General features: G+C 37.4%; 1 protein-coding gene across 12 annotated transcripts in view; it reads right to left on the reverse strand.

The window, feature by feature from the left end:
- Positions 1–10,460, reverse strand: part of KIAA1109 (KIAA1109 ortholog) — a 100,571-nt gene extending 90,111 nt beyond the window's left edge. For all 12 annotated transcript variants that reach the window (XM_010709920.3, XM_010709918.3, XM_010709919.3 and 9 more), the window contains exons 1-5: positions 10,313–10,460; positions 6,698–6,814; positions 4,779–4,857; positions 4,059–4,123; positions 383–569 (exon numbers count right to left, since the gene is read on the reverse strand). In XM_010709920.3, the coding sequence (XP_010708222.1) occupies positions 383–569; positions 4,059–4,123; positions 4,779–4,857; positions 6,698–6,814; positions 10,313–10,409 (545 nt within the window). In that variant the 5' untranslated portion in view covers positions 10,410–10,460. The remainder of the gene's footprint in view (positions 1–382; positions 570–4,058; positions 4,124–4,778; positions 4,858–6,697; positions 6,815–10,312) is intronic.
- Positions 10,461–14,341: the final 3,881 nt, after the last annotated feature.

Genomic DNA, 14,341 nt, shown 5'->3' on the forward strand with positions numbered 1-14,341 from the left:
CCTCCCAACATTACACAGATCCTCACATTCAATATCTTGAGGGATTATTACTTCTACTGAGCAACACCGTTATTGTTCTGCAAACAATCCTTTTCAACACATTCTCTCTTTCCACAGTCCTTCAAATAGATTTTTCAACCCATCTCTGATGATTAAGCAAGGGGTATTTGGTTTGTTTGGCCATTTTTTTTTTAATTATTGTAGTGGGAAGACTGAGGAAAGGAAAAAGATTTAAACTGTCATACTTGTCAGTGCAATTTCTCTCTCTCCTGTGCTTCAGCCATTTGGTCTTCAGAGCTTACGTTAAGAAAACATTACCCAATTAGTTCAGCACTTCATAGAACAAAACATCAACAAAGTAACAAAATGAATAATAATTTACCTTTCAAGATTGGTATGTGTTCTCTGCCTTCCATTCACTTGTGCTTTTTCATCATCTTTCTTGGCTGGAATTATTGTGGGATCCAAGCCAAATAGCTCTTGAAGTTGTCCATAAAGCTCAGAACGGTTGTACACATGAAATTCAAAGTCATTCACCATAATATACAGTCTTGTTTCTGCCTTTGGATCTTAAATGAAGAGTAAGAAAAAATCCCTCATTCCATCTCAACAACCCCTTGCAATATTTAGTTTTACAGATGTACAGACTTTGCTAAAACAATCTTCATAGTAGTGAACAGCTACTGAACTATATATGAAGAAACAGCAAAAACCGCACAAAATAAATATGCCGTTTCAAGCAAATCAGTGAAACTTGGCAAATACAACACTTGTATACAGAACGGGAAATCTGAAGGCAATTCCACCCTCAGGTCACAATGCAAAAATAAACCCAGGAAGGAGCTGTACAGAACAGTAAATGCAAGTTATTTGGTCTCATATATAAAAACAAATTAAAAAAAAAAAAAATCACTCGCAGCACTAAATCCTCACTGCCAAACTCTCCTTTCAGCACTACTCAATATCAATTCGATCCCAAAAACTGAAAGATTTCCTAACAAAGCTCTGCAGTACAGAAGGTCTAAATTGAAAAGATGCTTTCTTTTAATTAGAAACAGAAAGCAAAAGCACACAGAACTAGGAAGCGGCATATTTTATGTGATCAGTCAACATTTTCACAAATGTAAAATGTTAACTGCAGTATCGGCTTGCCTCTTTAATACTTAAAAGTAAGTTTAACATCCGCTACTTGCATGCAGAGATTTTTGTGACATACTTTGACATACTTTTGCCTTAGATAGTGTGGCCTAGTTATGTAGTTCATGTGAGGAAAAAGCTCGCACAATTTCCCCCTCATTACCCAGTTGAAAGAATGCCCATTACACATTTACTCAAGAGACCTGAGCTGCTCTAAAATCTGATCTGGTCTTTGTAAGTCAAACAAACCTTAGGAAACAGAAGCATTAATGGTTGTTACAGCATTCACATGAAACTGAAGTTAATATTTCCCACAAGACAGTAGAAATGAAGAAGCTAACACTGCTGCTGGGGTCAGTGTCAAGAGGAAAAACACTGCAGCCCATAGTGTATGTATGCATCCAAGAGCTGAAGTTTAGAGACACTGACTTTATTAAATGCATTCTCTTCATTAATAAAACATATCTGCCTCCTTATGTTACGTATCCACACACCAAACTGTCCCAATAAGAGCAATCCATCCTTTGCCCTAGTACATGAGGAAAAAGCACCTCTTGCTCTGGCAAATATGAAGGTAGCAGTGGATTTTGTTTATCTAGACTTCACTAAGGCCTTGGACACTGTCTACCATAATGCCCTTGGAGACAAGCTGTTGAGACATAGCCTGGATAAGTAGACAGACATGTAGGTTGACAACTGCCAAAATGGTTGGGCCCAGAGTATGATAATCAGTTGTGAGAAGATTACTTGTAAGCCAGTAACCATCAGGGAGCCCGGGGGCAAATACTGCGTCCAGTCCTGTTTAACATCATTAGCAATCTGGATGAGCAGGTCAGGCTGCCATCCAGAGGAACCTCAAAATAAAAGCAGAGAAATGGGGCAACAGGAACCTCATGAAGCTCCACATCTGGGGACAAATGATCCCAAATATATTGGTGTATGCTGGGAGCTATTCAGCTGAAAAGCCTTAGTGAAACCTCCAAGTACTTCCTGATCCTTCACTAGCCTTGCCTTAATGAACAAAAAAAAAAGGAAACATCTTCTAACATCCTTAAATATGTCAGCATAGAAATACAATGAGGTCCCATGAGGTCCCATCAAACCTATAATAACAAGACTAAGTCAATCATCGCTATTAACAACTAATTCCCATTCCTGTTTCATGCAATTGTTAGAACTACCCAATGCTTCAGTTGTAGAACAATTGTAAACAAGACCAACAACATACACACACACACAAAAAGCCCTATATAAAAACACAAACTAATCATTACTGCTTATATGTAAGCCTTCAAGAGATGTACACTTTTCAGGCAAAAATCTTATAAGACTTCAAGTTTGTGTTTTTGTAAGAATACAGTGGGGTTTCAAAATGTTTATTAGCCCAGATTCAGACCATGCATTTTCCTGTAGGAATGTTTCATCTCTTAGCCTTAACGATGTGGTTTAGTATTTAGGCTTTGATTAAGTAGGTTAAAAAGTATTGGGAAGAATATATTTCAATAGGCTAAGAGTCATCAATGATTTTAATTTTCCATTTAAAAATAAAATAATCTCTGCTAAGTAGTTACAATGTAAAATAAGCAAGGTTATTTTTCCTAGGAGGAACAGTATTTCTTTAAGAGAGTAATTTTTTTTGTTATCAAACACGTAGACCTCTGACCTTCTCAATTACTTGGATTATCTGTCTGCTAAGTAGGCAATCTTAAGTACTAGCAGTAATGATTAAAGCATTCAAAAACTGACAAGCAAAAATACCACCAAAGACAGGCAGTAAGAACAGCTGTGTCTAAGTTCAATTTATTTTCCATTCTTTGAGCCACTAGAGAAATATGTTCTAACATTCAGACGAAAAAAATTCTATGAATACCTGTTGCATGGTAACCTGTAGTTACAAGAACATAATTAACTTTAAGGGTTAGTTCTACTTTCTGAATTACTCATCTTACAGTATAAAGAACTTGAATCATGTATCTTATCATGCAATGCCTCAATTAAAAAAAAAAGTGAGCAACTTGCTCTAATTTATCTCAGTATTTTGAAAGGTGTCTCATTTACTTGCATAACATGCACATACTACTCTTATCACTGTTGAGCTGGTACTGAATAAGCAACAGCTGTACAAACTCCCTGGCAAATCTAAGAGGCTTTAATTTGCACCATCAGAGGCCACTTCCAAAGGAGAGAGGCAGAGGGGGAGAAAGGCCACCAAAGTTCAGTTATCTTCTCTATTAGTGCCCTCCTCAGTGGCATACAAATGCTATTTCTGTACCTCCTTGAACTAGCAATGGAACTGTGATGCTTCAAAATTCAAGGGAGGCAGCACTTGAGACATCCATCCAACTAGATTCTAATCCTATAAATGTCTAAGAACACGTCACAGGGTTGTTTGTGTTTTCTCAAAGTGTATTCTGCAGAGAGAATCAATCTCTTCTACTCAGTGTTATTCCTCCCTCTTCAGTTGTAGATAAGAAAGAAAAATAAATGTGTTTTTCCTCACTTCCATGACCACAGATATCAGCAAGACAAGTTATGAGCATCCCTTATTGTAACATTTTACTAAAATACTGACACAATAGCAAATCTTGAAAACTAAAATCAGTTCAGAACAACAGAATCTCTATTTATCATGGTTATAAACCTCAGTACAGAGTCAATTATGCTTAGACTACAGCTAATGAAGGCTACTATTAAGATTGATCATGTTTGTCTTGAGAAGGTTGCGTCCTTGATTATAAGTCCTGTATTTATTTTATTGTGTTAATATCAATGAGCCAACTTAAAGAACCTCCTGATGTTTCAACATAGTCCAGGTACATATTAGCAAATCAACAACTTGCATGCATTTGTGCAAAGGAAGTACTTTTATGAAGACAATATGTAAACTGAACTTAAAGTTGAAGCCCTTCTGAAATACTTACCATGCTGCTTCTGTTTAGGGTTGTACATCTTCCACCAGCGAAATATGATAAATCCATCTTGGATTCTAAATTAAAGTAGATAAAACAGGAATTAAAAGATTAATCATCCAAAATTCTTTCAGCAGCTTCTTGACATGCTGCCTTATGCACTGCAGAGCAGTGCAGTTTCAATAGTGAACAAGCAGTATTAAAGCACAAAGAAATTAATGTCTCACAGTATAATATTACACAATTACCCTATTAGTCAAACTTGTACAGAACTCTACAGCCATTGTCTACTCAATATTTTCCAACTATTATGATCAGAAAAAAACATTATGAACTATTTGCTAGATTGTAGTTCACGAAACAAATTATTCTCAGTTCCAGTATTAAGGCAAACTACTTGACCAAAATGAATCTTCAAGACGTAAGAGCAAAAGCATGGAGTGAAAAGACATTATTAAAAAATAGTTTTTTTCAAACTCCAGAATATTTTCATTTACAAATATTAAGGACAACTAGAATCTTATCCAGCACACTGTTTCAACTGATAATGCTCAAACAGAAAATCAGCAAACAACATGTCTATCTCTAACAATGTCAAAATACTATCATCACAAGAAAGAGTCTGCTTATTTTTAAAATTTATAAATATCCATATTACTCACTGGTAAAATGGCATTTTAATTACAATACTTAGACATACATTAGAACAATGACTCCCTTGGAAATCTGTACCTGATAGACATGTCTTCTGTGATGAAATAGATTTCGCGAACCATGACTTTTCCAGACAGCACAGAGAACGAAAATGAACCTAACATGAAAGAGATTACAGGCATTAGCCTCAACTTATTGACACTTTATGTTCTGTATGAGAAGGATGCAGTGTTCAATCATCTGAATTGTGTTTGCTTGGTATCTCGAGCTTTCCCTTCAAAAAGGCATCAACTTTCAGAGGAGAAGGGAAATCAGAAGTTCAGGATATATAAGACAAAAAGTACACAGCCCTAAGAGCTGCCAGGTTTGGCACCATCCACGAATACAACAGACCATCAGAGAGATGTCAGTCACTCGGGGATGCCTACATGCCTTGAAAAGCCTGGGAGACAATTTAAGGAAGACATTTGGAACATTTTTAGTATGAAGCCACTGTATGCAAGACTTTAATTAGGGAAACAAAGATTCTTGCCTGAAGAATTTTTCATATTTTAAATGGCTATCAAGTTTTCAGTGCAATTGTAGTGACAAATTGTGTTTACAGCAGAAAAGGATTAATAAATACAAAAAGACCAGAAGGCAAAGCAATAGCCTATATTTTTCCTAATGCTTTTCACTCCAGTCAGACATAGTTAAGAAAACCATGACTTTTTAAAACAAAACAAAACAAAAAACAAACAAACAAAAAAAGCTCCGTCGCATTAATAAATTGAAGGTAAGCTGTTAATCATGGGAATTTAATGTTATGTTCTTCCTACTGATTAAGTTCATGAAGAACACCATATATTTTGACAGCTATGTCTAGTTGTCTTTACTTAATAGTAATTTTACCATAAATTTTAATAAAATCTTATAGCAGTCAGTAAGATTTTCTGTATCTCTGTTTAAAAACTCAGATTTGAAAATGGTTCAGATTACAGTTCTTAAAGTCTTGAGATAACCTCTGTGGCAGATGGGTATGTGTAAGATTGTTTTCTCTCGTTTTATTTTAAATTTTCACAGTATTTATGATCAATAGTTGCATTAAAAGTCCACAACTAAAGTAGTCATTCCAGAAAGCAGAGAGAGAAAGGCATGGAAGAATAAATGAAAAGAAGTTAAAAGTGCAATCAGAGTGAGGTCGTGGGCTTTGTCTCAGAATCAGATATTTCTGAAATGTGGGTGAGTGCCCAAGTGATTTGTACTGACCTTATTCAAAAGTATTTTAAATTTTATTTATTTATTTAAGTTAATGGATTTTGACGGGAATGTTCTAGCTAGCATAAATTCAAGATACAGTGTTCCTAGTACAGATTAATATCATTAGTTGTTCTGATACCTTCTTTGGAAAGCAAGGACACTGCTACAACAAGGAGTCAAGACTTGAGCGTGCTTCTTCAGGCCCCCCTAGCAGCTGCTACCCATGCTTCAGATGCTGTATAACCACCCCTAGAGGCATAGGAGAGCAGAAAACTGTCCCCCTTAAAATCAAACCAGCAGGCTAATTCAAGCAGATCCTGGGCTCATGCCAGCCTGTTCCTTTCAGAGAAACTGATTATTTTCATTACAGGCTTCTGAAAAAGGTAATAGAAACTGTACAGATTTTATGTACATAAAAGTATAAAGCCTAAAACAGACACTAAAACTTCATCAAGTGAATGTTAATATAAAATAAGACATCCATGAACAATTGTGTGTTTCTCACAGAATGGCTCAAGCTGGAATGGACCTTACGGGAGGCTCAAATTCTGACCCCCTGCCATGGGGTTTCTACCTACACTTAAAGCATGATATTGAACTTTAAAAAAAAAAAAACAAAAAAAAACAAACATTAAATCCATGCTGATCCCTTAACATGGGAGTGCTTTTATTTTAGCTATAGCTGGTTTTTATCAAATCAAAGTATAATAAAAAGCAGTAAATGAACACGTAACAGCATTAATGCAATCATAACTTACCAATATGGATGTAGCCATGTTTATATAGTCTGTTAAGAACCAATGTTAAGATTAGTCCAATGTTCCGGGAATTATAATAAGTTAGGTAGATAATCCATCCACAAGACAATATTGTCGCTGTTGAAAGATTAAATGAATTAAAATATTTTTAAAGTATACTGACCTGGATAAAAGCCTTACCTATTAAGACTATAAAACTATTACCTATTAAAACTACAAAGCATAATGTTCTTCCTACAATTAAAAAAAATAATAATTTGATATTGATGGAACATTTAGATGGGTGTTTCCAGAGGAAAGGTGTAAAAGGGAGAAAAATAGGGAAATCGGAAGCTCAGAAAAGCATAGATTCTTCACTGTTCTTCCATTACCTAGTTAGAAAAACTGGCCTATTGAGGGTCTGCTACAGGAACCATATGTTTCACTGTCATTTCTTGTCATCCAGTAAGTTAAATTTCATAGATCAAATAATAACTGGCATTATTCCACACAATCTCTTATTTTAAGATTTTCAAAACGACCCACAGAAGCCATACTATGTTCCTTTTCCAGACCATGAACTATAACTTAAATTTCCTGAACACTGAAAATGTTACTCTCAAATCCAAAATTATTTCCTAAGTTCTTGTAGCCTGAGAAAAACAGACTAACTTTGGCTTAGCAGAAAGCTGACAACAGTTCAAATATGAACTGTGACAGGAGGTTAAAAAAGAAAAAAAGAAAAAAAGAAACAGCAGTCAAGTGAAAAACATGTTAAAACAAAAAGAAAAGAAAAGAACAGAATTAGGTCTGTTAATCCCCAAAGTAATTTTTACTTTAGTTGATTAAGAGCTGGTAACCTATTTCTAACTCCAAGGCTTCTCAAAGATTCCAGAAGGACAAACCCAAAAGGAATGCAGCTGCCAGAGAACAGACTACTTCTAACTCGCACTTGATAATTACCAATCTCCTTCGTCTGAAGCAGAGTAGCAAATCGAGCAATACTTGCATTTAAAGTACCTCTATTAATTACACTAACTGACCTTTGTAACAGAAGTTTTCCACTTGTATGTACTTCATATTTAACTCAGATTTATTGTTCTTTTTATGGGAAAACTGAAGTGCAGAAAAACATCTGGGTGTGCCTTCACTCTGAAGAGACTTCAGGTGGTTAACAAAAAAGATTTAGAAAGACACCTCCAATTTTTTGCAACTGGATGCTCCACTGCTTTGTAACTGTTTTGTAATTCCTGTGCTTTGTTGAACAATGAGGAAAAGACAGAAGAGAAAGACTTGTATGACTTTGTCTTTTCCTTACTGGAAGATGGATCCAATGTGACCAAAACTCAAGTAGCTCATATAACCAGGAAAGTAAACTGCTTGACATACAGAACAAGTTGAATCTTAGATTTTGCACAGATGTTTGCATGAAAACATGGAATGGAGGGTTAAAACTCAATTACTGAAAAGAAACCACTGTTGGCATTCAGTGAAGGCATACACCATGGATAGCATTTACCTCACCTTGCTTTTAAATGAGTAAGCTGCTCACTGCTACTCCTTTGGCAGTACAGGGAGAAAGGTGGCATGACTCACACTCAAGAGGGTCTCATTCCAGTCATAAAATTTAATTTGAGATTAAACTTCAACTAGACACTTAACCTAAAGCCAAGAATGTCAAGGTGACATTCTGGAAAAAGAAATTAAAAAAATAAGTAAATAAAAATCAGCAAACTAATAGAGCTTCCACGTGCTACAGTCCTAATCCATGGTCTTTACCACCAGCCTCAAATCTGCCCTGGATTTTACTCCTTTTCTTTCCTCTCAACAAATTTGGTCTCTGCTACTAAATGACAGATCCTATAAATTCCCCTATTCTCATCATTATATTCCTTTTTTTTAAAAGCCTCTTTGCTTAAGTTACATTTTGGAAATTACATCTGGAACATCTTACTATATCAAACTTTTTTTTTTAATTATTCTAGAATTGAGCAACAACTCTTTGAAGACCATGTTCATTTCTAGAATTCATCACCTCTTTTACTGTTTCAGAATTCAAGTGAAGATAAATTACTGACATCTTTTTTTGTTCTGTTGTAACAAGATGCCACGGATCAGCATATAAAAACAAAGGATGGCTGGTTGCAGCTGGGTTGGTTAATAGACATTACTTTAATGTCTTTGCATCCAAACCTCATATAAACAGGAGGCTACCAGGATTTTGTTTCTGTCATTGCTTTTAGAATACTAGGCAGCTTCTTAGAAATTAGATCAGCAGCCCCCCCAAATTATATAATTGTACACAGGTCTATCTGTCCTTAGAAAAAGGGAACGGACGAGACAATTTCTTGAAGTTTCACACACTCTTCTTTGAAACATACAAATAAGAAAGCTAAACAAAGCTTTTGGTTTAATTTGAAGTTGATGTACAGAATTGTTTATATTCTACATACTTCCAAAGTAGTATTACTAATAATTTGCTTTATGAATCCACTGTGAAGAGTGAAAAATCAGAAAAAATTCTGCTGACTGCCATTGGCACTTCTATACTAGGTGAACAACCTGAGCATATCTGGGTTTCATTCAAAGGTTCTGGAGACAAATTTTACAAATCAGTTCCACATCCATCTCTTGTTTTATCATAAGCAACTGTCAGCATGGTGACTTCTGCTATTTTCATCTTGATTACACTTAGAATTTTATACTGAGTGAAAACTTTCCACTTCGGCGTATTAAAAGAGAAATGATTAATGTTCCGAAAGCATCCTCAGCTAATCTGCCTACATCCCAGTCATTCAACTGGGTCTACTGAAAGATAATTCCAGTGCATCAATAGCTAACAGATATGCTTCAAATTCTCAAAAGCAAAAAAAGAAAGGTATCTTTCCCTCTGCTGCTTTTTGCTCCAGGTCCAAAAATCAGGGCTGAAAAGATGGAAGTATCTGCCTCTGGAGAAGTCCAAACTCATCCTACACATCTAGTATTCTCATCCTGATCTGAGTATGACTCAATTATTATTTTGCACTCCCTACCCACTCACTCATAGATTCAGAAAATAAGAGTAGCTACGCACAAATATAAAAACAATAGCAGAAATGTAATGAAGACTAACATACCTAAGTCAGGAAAACAAAAAAGCAAAATAAAAAAACAAAAACAATCTACAATTGAGTATGTGATGCTTAAATGCTTACTGTGACAAGCAATTTAGTCTAGAAGTTATTTCATTAAGCACAGGAATCTTTATATCTTTATTCAAACTATGTATACTGTATCAAATAGCAGCTACGTACATACTTGTGCTACAACGCTAATCCTGTTATTGTGTTACAGATTATCAACAGCTTAATCTGGTGTTAGAGAAAACTTATTTTGCGGACAGGAATTCTTGCTGAGCTCTTATTTTCCAGCACTTGTTGAGCACTGTGCACAGGGCACACTGGATTCAGTTTCCATACATCTCAGCAGGATGATGCTGTACATCACTTAATAGTCATATGACAAGTAGGAATCCATTTTCAATGCTTTGATGTCTTTTGGCAAGATATCAACATTTTTAGAAGCGTGTTTAAAAGTACACAAAAAAAACAAACACCCAACCAACCATTTAACCAAAACAACATAAATTTACCTTACCTACTAACAGCCAAACAACATTGGAGTCATGTTCTGTTAAGAAGTCTTCCAACTGTGTGATACTTGGGACAAAGCTATCATTTTTTCTTTGATCCATTGCTAAATTGTTTTTGTACCAGCACCTATAGAACTGAAGGGGAAGAAAAAATAAATAAATAAATAGTTCTAAGTATATTACACTGTGCAGAAGATTAAGTATGTGCCATGTTAAACAGTCCCTAATGGCCCGCTTCACACAAACATGAATTTGCTTTATTCCTTCAGTGGCATCTTAGTGAAATCCTTTCTTCTTCTCCAGATCAGAAACACAGAGCAGAAGACTGCTGTCTGCTGAAACAGTTTCCAGACAGGTTCCTACCTAAACCAGATTACAGATCAACAACATCCCCGACTACGCTCTCTAAATTTAGTAGCCTGACTGCCCCTACAGCACACAACAGAAACAAGTTTGTACAACTCTTGTACCACAGCACTAAGTTAAACAGCAACAGAACACACAAATAAAGCAGGACTGTGTTAAGCATTTAAACATTCTAACAAGATATAAGACAAAGCACACACTTGATATTCACTCAGTAGAAATTTGCTCAGTAAGACGTTCCTTCCAAAGTGGCAGCAGTTGCAGCTTATTCCAAGGGAACTGCTCTCAGTCGTGACTCCCCAGTAACTCATGTATTTCATACTTATTTTTATATGCAGAACGGAAACCAGATTATTTGAAAACAAAAAGAATATGTACTATTTCTGGAAGAGATGATCCACTCTCCAAAGGCTATTTTAGTTCAAATCTCTATTCACGTATTCATGCGTTTTATAAACTTATTCCTGATTTTTCTGGGCGACACAGGAGAAAAAAGAAGGCAGTTCCCTGTACCAGCGAAGAAGTCATAGCCCAGCACAACAATTCACAAGTTCAGTTTTCAGCTCCTGAGCAAATGGAGAAACATTTGCTTATGTTTGATTGTTTCCTTCAGTAATTAAGCAGGGAAAGCTGATTTCCTTCTATATATAAGAAAGAAGTACGTGTTTATGCCAGAATATGGAAGCATCAGGTTGTTCATGGATACGTGTAGAAGCCCAAGGTTGAAAGGCAGCTGAACTTGATACAAGGCTTTCATTCCTCTTGTGAGCAGCATTAAGCCAACACCTAATTCAGAAAAGCAACAAGTTTGACCACCTGTCCTGAGGAGGTATCAAAGAAGTACAGCCACCTCCTCTGAGAAGCAGAGGCCACACAAATCTCTAACCACATATCCTCTCCCTGGGCAAGTACAACCACACGTGTACGCAAAAATTCAGGTGGAGATGAAGACCAATCCAGCACGGGATTGCACAGAGGTATCTGTACTCAACGCAGCTCTGCCTACAGCTCAAGGCAGCTGCCATTTGGCATCCTACAAACATTGCACTGTGCACTCAGCCGGCGGCGCAGACTCTGCATACCTGAAGAAAAGAAAGGCTCAAGGCTGCACTCCCAACTAATCAAGAGTGACCAAAACTTTCCACAGCCTATTAATCCAGCATGCCCACTAATTCCCTTGCTTCACAATGGATTTGCATTAGTCACTGTAAAAACTGACTACACAGCGTTGCTGTTACACAGAGTGTAGAAAACCAGTCCTTCTGATCTTACGCCTTTATTCAAGCCACCATAAATCACCCCGCAACTGGGTTATATTAATTAAGCATGATTAACAGGGAGTAGCTCAACTCAATAGCATTTGTAATCACACGGCAGTATTTTTCTTGCATTAGTTTCATTTGAAGTTTTCTCCCTTGGATATAAGCTGTCAAGCCTTCTTACAGAGAAATAATTCTTCCCTTTTTTAAATGCCCTCCAGCACCTGGCAGCCGGTTTTGCTGTCAGCATTCAGCCTTCAAGAAAAAAAGATATTATTTCCTGTCTGTGTGAAGTCTCCTACACCTTCCATCCAGAGCAAAAGAACGTAAGTAGCACAGAATCTTTGAAAAGGCAGAACTAATATTTATCCAGTCTGTCCTGTGATATCCACGCCATCTCTCAGTAATATAATTTGAGAACAAAGCATGGAAGGAGAAGTTGGAAGTATTTGCCTTCAACACATTTGTTTCTCTCTTAGTTCTATAAATACAGTACCTTGGAACTACGATCTGCTGGTGAGGAACTCTGAGACAAGGGACCAGGGCACAAGAAAAAAACAGGGATTTCCTACAAGTCGTTCAGTGGAGCATCTCCTGTATGAGGAAAGGCTGAGTAAGCCTGGGGAAAAGAAGACCAAGGGGGGATCTGGTAAATGTTTATAAATATCAAAAGGGAGGTGGGGGGCAAATGAACGAGCCCTGGCTTTTTCCAGTGGTGCACAAAGACAGGACAAAGAGTAATGGCCTGAAGTTCGAACACAGGAAACTCCATACAAGCATGCAGAAGATTTTCTTTACGGTACGGGTGACAGAGCACTGGAACAGGTTGACAGAGCCAGATGGACTGGGGAGTCTCCCCTTTTGGAGATATTCAAGACCCGTCTGGACACCTACCTATGGGACCTGCTGTAGGGTATCTGTTTTTGCAGGGGAATTGGACTCAATCATCTCTTAAGGTCCCTTCCAACTCCTGCGATTCTGTGATACGAGCATATGGTCTGAAGTAAAGAACAAGTACAGCCCCACTAACAAGCACTAGCAATTTATTTGCTATGTCTTCTGATAAGAAGGAACAGAATGGGGAGAAAAGAACACGAAAATAACAACCAAAAAACACATTGCAAAAAACAAATTCCACCACCAGACACTGCTGGCAGGAGTGGTGACAAAGAAGCCACTAACTTAGCTCCCTTACAAACACAGATAAGCAGAATGACTCAAAAACATTTCTTAAAAAGAAGCCCTTGTTTTAGAACAGCCGTTACAATGGCAAATTAAATCACATAATGGCACTGAGATTTGCTGTAAGACATTCACAATACCTTAATGAAAACCCCATCATAGTAGAAGATGCACTACAGGCTGCCATCAGGAGCCTTGGGTCTGTGAATGGCAGAAGAACTGGAGAAACTGATGTAACACACTGCAGCATGGAGTCAAAAGAAAACCTTTCTTTCCTCCCTTACTGCAAAAAATAACCAAATTTTACTCTTATGATCGAGACCACAGTAGAAGCACTGCCAAATAATAAGGACCCTCTTAACAGACAACACTAAGCCTCCAAGAATTTTTAAGAAACTACCATTGAAGTTCCTAGCAATTCAGGAAATCACACGTTTCCTAAAATACTTCCAAAGAAACAAAGCCAACAATACATGATACAGAGTCAGGATACTCAAAATGGTTGTGGCCCTAAGATTGTAGCAAGACAAGTCAGAGACTGGAAGCCGTGGGATTTGATACTACCTATTCAGAGTCCACATTCATCATTTTTTTGTCATCACTACCCCAACCATAAGCTGGTTATCGCTGGAAGTTTTCTGGATAACATTTGCAATTCACACACAACTAAGCCCAGTAATCCTGTCAGACATCAGTTGCAAGTTTTGGAGCTGCATGCTGATGCATTACCACACTGACCTCATCTGAGACCCTTGAGGAAGGAGTAGCTGATGTCCAGAACAGGCAGCTCTTCGTTGGATGCACCTGGATTTCAGGGGCACAGGTGCTCATTTCGATTACAAAGCAATTTCATCTATGTGGATTAGCTTAACACATCCTTGCGCACTTATATGGCAAAGGAGGACAGACAGGTGGGATGAGGATCACCAGCAGCATCAAGAGGAAGTTGTGCAGTCTTTTGGGGACACATAGCAGCCACTGTCAGTGTCCAGCTGTTACATACATTCTTAAGGCCAAAGTCACTTTGCAGCCCAACTGCTGCACTTCGCAAGAGCACTGACCAATATATTGGTGTATCTGTAGTTTAAATGTGAACTGCTAGGGCACTATTGTGCAGGAGCAGTGTGCTTTCCAGGGCTCTGGGAGGCACAAGGCTGGGTGGGAAGCGACTCTTAAAGCCTGCCAGCACCAGGTAGAAAACAGCCGCAAGGAAGAAAGACCCAGAAA

This window comes from Meleagris gallopavo, chromosome 4 (assembly GCF_000146605.3).
Source record: "Meleagris gallopavo isolate NT-WF06-2002-E0010 breed Aviagen turkey brand Nicholas breeding stock chromosome 4, Turkey_5.1, whole genome shotgun sequence".
In the NCBI taxonomy this organism is placed as follows: Eukaryota; Metazoa; Chordata; class Aves; order Galliformes; family Phasianidae; genus Meleagris; species Meleagris gallopavo.